At 35.7% G+C, this 7,254-nt stretch overlaps 1 protein-coding gene across 2 annotated transcripts; it reads left to right on the top strand.

Annotated features, from left to right (window-relative positions):
• The first annotated feature begins 765 nt into the window (after positions 1-765).
• LOC110867880 (vesicle-associated protein 1-2) lies at positions 766-6,921 on the top strand. Of its 2 annotated transcripts, none has more exons than XM_022116935.2 (9): positions 766-944; positions 1,021-1,124; positions 2,181-2,251; positions 2,349-2,430; positions 4,339-4,454; positions 4,529-4,687; positions 4,875-5,123; positions 5,442-5,519; positions 6,585-6,921. In XM_022116935.2, exons 2-9 carry the CDS (start codon positions 1,064-1,066, stop codon positions 6,690-6,692), a joined length of 924 nt encoding a protein of 307 aa, XP_021972627.1. In that variant the 5' UTR covers positions 766-944; positions 1,021-1,063; the 3' UTR covers positions 6,693-6,921. The 2 variants fall into 2 exon arrangements, with proteins under 2 accessions (XP_021972627.1, XP_021972628.1); XM_022116936.2 differs by having other exon boundaries at positions 769-944; positions 1,007-1,124.
• Positions 6,922-7,254: the final 333 nt, after the last annotated feature.

The raw sequence follows: 7,254 nt of genomic DNA, 5'->3' as shown, positions 1-7,254 counted from the left end.
TCCCGCTATCTTGAGATAACCTTCACTATCTACCGCAAAGAACAAAATGCGGTTATTTACACTATCAGCGATATGTATATAGGTTATAAAGTTCACATTTACAAATGTATATTTCACAACAGTTAAAAAAAGTGAAAAAAATAAAACAATGTACACCAAATTTACATATTACAACGCCTATATGAAACGAAAACATAAACAATGTATACTAACTTGTTGTCGTGTATACACGACTACAAAAGTATGAAAACAAATTACTGAGTTAAATGTCATTTTAGTTCTTGTGGTTTGAGCTATTTTGACAGTTTAGTCCAAATGTTTCATTTTTCGCCTGTGGATCCAAAAAAGGTTTCACCGTTGCCATTTTAGTCCACTTGGTTAACTTCATCCATTTTTTATGTTAACGAAAAGGGAAATACGGTCATTTTGTATGTAATTATGTTAACTAGAAGGACAACTCAGTCATATAAAATGATCGAATTGCCCTTCTCGTTAACAGAAAAATGGATGAAGTTAACACAATAGACTAAAATGGCAAAAGTGAAACCTTTTTAAACCTATAGGAGAAAAATGAGACATTTGGACTAAACTGATAAAATGACCCAAACCACAGGTACTAAAATGACATTTAACTCTAAATTATTTATGTAAGTTTCTTTTAAATTCATGGTAAAAATCATAACATTTAAATTTGTTATTTAAATCTTGTTAGTTTTTATAAATTTGATATTTATTTGAATGTTTCCAGTTTTCAAAGACTACTTTTTCGTGATTAGGGTCTGGTCTCTCTCTCTCAATCAATCGATCAAAGGCCCACGAATACAAATATCGAATCGAATCAATACTCAATAACCCAACCGTTACGGTATCATTATACAATCATTTCAAATTTCGATTCTCTCATCCATTAACCTACACTTGTTTTTATCGCCCTTTCAGTTCAGGTACATCAACACTCCTCCTCTTCATCCTTTTCAATTTCAGTCTGGTTTATAATATTAGCTAGGGTTTCGTTTTCAGGAGAAGGCTCAAGTGTATATATCAGTTGTGATTTGTTTCACGCATGGATGCAAGGATGAAGCCAGATATTTTGGAGGTTCAGCCGCTGGAGCTTAAGTTCTTATGTAAGATCATTTTTCACTCTTTCTCTGATCCCTTTGATTTGATTGAATCTAAATATGTTACAAGTTACCATGGATGATTTTGTGAAATTAGCCTAGGTGTATGTATGTGTGCTAGGTCTTTTGGTTTTAAAGGTTACCTGGCTTGCTCTGACAGCAATACACACATACATGATACATACATTTATAATGGAAATTCAATTGTGTGCCTTTAGAAAATGGCCGATGAGCAGTGCTGAGTTTAGAGCAAGGTTGAAGAACTCGCTAGTCGGTCGGTGAGGTGGGGACTAGCGACTACTCGAGATTACTCGGGACTAATCGGGATTAATCTGATCGGGTTTTTTTATATGTAATTTTCAGTTTTATGTATACATATACATATTTTTATAGGTAAATATTTTAAGTAGCTAGGTTTTAACACTTACTCAACTCATTTCTTAAGTATACAAGATTAATTGTTAGAATTCACATGGTTTGGTTGGAAACTGGCCGGAATTTAGAGGTTTTGGCTGGAATATACAGGTTTTTTGCCGGAATCGCCAATTTTTGGCTGGCCGACTAGGCCCGACTAGCGATTAATGGACTGATTAGCGAAAAATTACTCAGTTACTGGCCGACTAGCGATTAATCGCCGACTAGTCGCGATTTTTACAACACTAGTTTTTAGAGTTGAAAACGAAAAAATAAATGTTGATAAACGCGGTGAAGGTGTAACTAGTGGACTTGTAGGATTGTTAATTGCTTTAATGTACAGAAAAAAAATCACCGGTTGTGTTTGAATATAATTGTATTTACGGTACTCATATAGATCTTGTTGAGTACGTTTGTTCTGTGGCATGGCGTATGGTAAGGCAAGATCTCCTGAAGAGTTAGTTTATGACTTTTAAGAGATATAAATGTACATGCAGAAGTTCTCATTGTTGATATGTGCGTAACTCCGCAAAGACACCCACTCAATGGTTTCTTCACACATCTAATAGCGTATCTAATCTCTTGTGATATGCCTTGATTTCTTGTTGAGGAATCTGCTAACCTTCTATTTTGGTATTGTTATGCCAGTTGAACTGAAGAAACAAAGCTCATGTTCTGTTCAGATGATCAATAAAACCAATCATCATGTTGCTTTCAAGGTGCTGATGTGTTTTCTGAGTTTCAGTTTTTCTAACTTATATTTTATCTTGTTAAAGTTGTGGCAGTAGACCTAACCACTTGATTATGATTTTGCAGATCAAAACTACGAATCCTAAGAAATATTGTGTCAGACCGAATACTGGAGTTATTGATCCAAATGCATCATGTGATTTTACAGGTATAAGACTGTTAACTTGAAGTCTTGAAGCATTTTTTCTGTTTCTTTTTTAACTTTAATTAATATGCCTCTTATGGATACCAACACATATCATGTACCAGTCAACTCATACCATCACACAGCCACATACAACATCAATTTGATTTTTTTAACACAAACCTGTACCTTGGACTTTATCAAGGAAATCCAAGTCAAAGTTATAACTAATTCTAAACATGATTTATCAAGGAAATCCAAGTCAAAGTTATAACTAATTCTTAACATCAATTTGATTTTTTTAACACAAACCTGTACCTTGGACTTTTGGAGTATGCAGTCCTCTTCATCCAAGTGAAATTTATAACTAATTCTTAACAACTACCCTATTGATCTGATAGCATTTTTTTCTTGTAACTGCATAAACATCCTCCACACCCATTGTTGTTACCTCTTTTAGCTTAGAAACCTCTCCATAGTCATCCCAAAAAATGGTTATGGATGTACATTCTTCAGCACCTTTACCGCCTGCCCTCCATGGCACCTCCTTGTCTTCATTTACACATGTTACAGCTTGCAATGATTCCTCTTTTTTGTTCCATATTATGTACAAAGGTTCATATATGGCCTTAAGCTTAGCCAAACACTCTCTAAAAGCTTTGAAAAGTACATACAAGTTGCCTTCTTTGCCTCTCAAACAGCCTCCGACACCACCGTTGTTTTCTACCTACACACAGCCCTTTCTACATTAAACGTCTTGTCTTTTGTTGTCCCTTCATCACCTAAACATGGGTCCCTCTTCATAGGTTTAACAACTTCATCTGACTTAACAAACATGATCTATGATCAATAAGAGCTTGATCATCATTATCTTTATCACTATTGTTCAACCATATGGACCATCATGCTGCAAAAGAAAGCCACATCCATACTTGTTTTTACTTCGTGGATTTTATCCACATTTTAAAAGATTCTTCATTCAACACACAAAGTAACTCCCTTGGTTTAAATACATTCGATCACAGGAGAACACGATGTGGTATATGAACACATGGTTTACTGTCTCCTTACCCCTTTCACAAACAGGGCACGCTGCTGTCATGTGGAGTGGAATAATTCCCCTTCCACTCAACAGGCCTCTCGTTTGAAGTCTTTGTTGTAATAGCCACCTACAAATCTGAAGAACCTTTGCTGGTGCCCAGTGTTCATTTTCTATGGAACTCTTAGTGTATTTGCATGGGTCATCGCATTTTCTATGGAACTCTAAGTGTTGTAAATGACATTGTCATTGCCAAAATTTCCAATCATTTTGCAGCTTCGTATATAGTTATTAATGTCGACCAGAATATCGATTAATTCGACGAACATTGTATGACATTTTAGCTATGTGGTCGACCCTATCACACCATGTATTAATACCCCTCATCAACTCAGAGATTGTAATGCATGTGATTATGTGAAGTTATGTTGTCAAAAGCCCTGCGGGCGCACGCCTAGGCCCTTAAGCGAGGGGAGGCAGTAAACCGGCCGGATTCTGGGCAAACTGGCCTGAAATATCCAAAAATGGCTTAGAACAGCCTAACCTAGCCCTTGACAAGCCTAAAATGTGTCTAACACTCCAAAAATGGCATGTTTATGCTATGCACCTTGCTTATCTAGGCACAAGGCTCACCCTTTGCGCATTGAGTGTGCCTTTGAAAATTGTGATGTGAAGTGATGAATGTATATTGTGTGGTAGCACTGGATACTTCATTTAAGCTTCACATATTAGAAATAAGAACTATGATCATCCTATCTAGTAGGTGAAAGCTTTGATAGATTAACTGCTAAAGAAACCAATATTTTATATACTGATAAGAGTTGGTTCCCAAAAAAGTAATGGTGATATCTCTTATTGAAAGAACTGATTCAATCGTTTTGGTGGTGATGCAGTTACTATGCAAGCCCCAAAGGTAGTTCCTCCTGATATGATCTGCAGAGACAAGTTCTTAGTTCAAAGTACCGTCGTACCAGAGGGGACAAAGGAGGAGGACGTCACATCTAACATGGTTAGTGTTCTGAGTGTTTAATGAAGATATTTGTTTTGATTGTAGTTTCTTTATCTGATTTTTCATTTTGTCAGTTTGCTAAAGAAGATGGTAAAATTGTCGATGAAAAGAGGCTTAAAGTGATCTTCATCTCCCCACCAGACTCCTCAGAATCATCCCCAGTCAATGAACCATCAAAGCTAGTGCACGATAACGAAAGTAGAGAAGTGAAAGATGATTTAGTTCATGCCAAGGTAAGACATTATTGTATGTACCAAGTGCTGATATGTGGCAGTAGTAATTTACTAATTTCTATTCATATACTTGGTGATCGAGTGGGTTGGAAGTTTACTATAGGTTTATTCAATCGTTTTCAACATGTTAAATCAATTATCTTATTAGAATTGGGTGGTTAAATTTTTAGTTTCAAACTTATGGCAGGTTGATGAAAGTAAAAGCATAGAAGTGTCTAAACGGGATGGAGAAAGTACAGAGGCAACAAGGAAGGAAGAAACTTACAAAAGGAAAGAACCTGTAAAAAGGATAGAACAACCTGTAAAACCGAGCCATGAAGATATCAAAAGAAATGAAGAATTTATGCAGATGAATGATACAGAAGAGCTGATATTAGCCAAAGAGTTTACAGAAATGAAGTCAAAAGTGATAGAACTTGAGTCGAGGCTTACCGAGGTAAGTTATGTTTGTGTTTCAATTATATGGTCGATTGAAATAAATGACGATTTCGGCTTTGGATTTACATTACAAGTGTGAATGTCATTTATCTTATCTTACTAGAAGCCTCGAAGCACCCGTAAAAGACTTGTTTCAAAAGCTTCTAAGGAATTTTCCTTTAACAGAATTGTCAAATTTTTGCATCGATGCTGTATAGAGCTTAATTATCTCATCTTTATAAGCTGCGATATCCTCTGTGGCTACTTCATTTATGCTAGCTATCTAAATTAGTTTTTTTGGCTAATTTTGATTACCAAATTCTGTGGACTTCCTCAGGCTAAAGCAACTATTCTACATCTAACAGAAGAAAAAAGATCGGTTACTCAGGAGAAGCACTTCTTACAGGGAGAACTGGTTTGTCTTCTAATCCATCTATTTATTTTGTATGACGTAAATTATTAATTACTTAAATTGCTCAAAAGTTCTAAAGTGTTGTGCCTACCTCTACTTAAAGCAAGTTGGTGTCCGAATAGGTTTAAGGCACAATGTTTCCACCTGCACTTTTGGTAGCGAGTGAGTTTGTGATAGTGATGTCACTGTCAGTGTGTGGTTTTACCTTTTCTATGAGGTAAGGTCGTCTACATCTTACCCTCCTTAGACTCTACCTTAGCTTTGCTGTTGGTAGGATATACTGAGTATGATGATGATGATGATCTCGTATCTTTTGTTGGTTATGCTCAACTCGATGGAGTAGGTTTAAGGCTAATTTCTTGACATATTGGAGTTCTTTAAGCAAACTAACGCCTTATTTGTTAAGAAAGTGGAGATCAAATGTGCTTGAAATGCACAAATGACAAAACTGCATGTTTAATTGGTAATTTGTCTGAACTGATGCAGTTTTATTCGTCTAAAGTTTAGTGTGATGTGATTCTGGTCTTATCATATGAGTAATAAGTATAATTAAATGGGAATGCGTAATGCGTGATGCATAAGTGTTTTGCTAAAGTACTTAATCATATAAATGGTATTATGTATCATCCCTCCCATTTGAAAGAAGGGCATTTGTATGTCTAAATGTTTTAGTTGGAAATTAAAATGCCCGAATAGATCATTAATATAAAGAACCTATAATAAAAAAGGACAATACATGTTGCTTTTTAGCTATAAAATGCCACTAGTGGGCCCAAGGTGACGTGTGCTAATAAATAAACTTGATGTATGTCAAAACGAGCTTGTGTTAAACATCTTTTTTTTTTATTTTATTATTATGCATCAAAATAGTAAAGACCAACACACACTGTATGTTCTTGAATTTGATTAACAATTAATGTTTTAGATATGACTAAAAGAATTATTTTATTACAACGATACACTTTTGGTGATCCGTTGGAGGCAAAGTTTACCTTTACTTCTAAATAGGTCACCAAAATTTTTTGTTCATCATTTATTCATGTGTACCGTTTTGATGTTAACTTGCAGGATATGCTGAAAAGTAAGAGACACCGGGCTCAGTCCGGATTTCCGTTGCTGTTCGTTTTTATGGTTTCCCTTGTGGGCCTTTTTCTCGGGTACCTGTTGCACAGCTGACTGTGACTGCCTCTTTATGTTTATATATGTGTGCACAACTGCTGTTTCGTGTCAATATAGCTGTTAAGACTTAAGAGACCTGAATAGCCTACGATATCTGGTCTTACTTAACCTGGTTTTGAATCTTAATGAATATTGGTATGTAGACAAATTAGACAGCATTTTTCATTTTGTGGTTGGTTGTACAATCATAGTGTAATAATAATGGGACTTATGGTTGGTTGATCAATGAGTGAAGCGGTTAGCAAAGTTATTGAATTACAAAGTGGTTGGGTCAGCTTGATTCACGGGGAATATCTAGTTAAATAAGGCCATACGCTATGGGAGGGTGCTTTTTATTGAATTTCTAGTTAAATAAGACCATATGGGAGGTTAATGGCATGTGTGGGAAAGATTGTACGTAAATAAGACCGTGGCTAGATTGGTGTAAATTTGTAATTATGTATGGTTGTTTGTGGTTGGGCCCCTCGGTTTGAGGTGGGTCGGTTTGTTTTAATGAAATTCACCTTTAAAAAAAAGATTTTACGGAAACCTAGAAGAGTGGGCCTTGTTTACTTCATTT

This window comes from Helianthus annuus, chromosome 7 (genome assembly GCF_002127325.2).
Source record: "Helianthus annuus cultivar XRQ/B chromosome 7, HanXRQr2.0-SUNRISE, whole genome shotgun sequence".
NCBI classification, from domain to species: Eukaryota; Viridiplantae; Streptophyta; class Magnoliopsida; order Asterales; family Asteraceae; genus Helianthus; species Helianthus annuus.
This window is presented reverse-complemented; position numbering and strand designations above follow the sequence as displayed.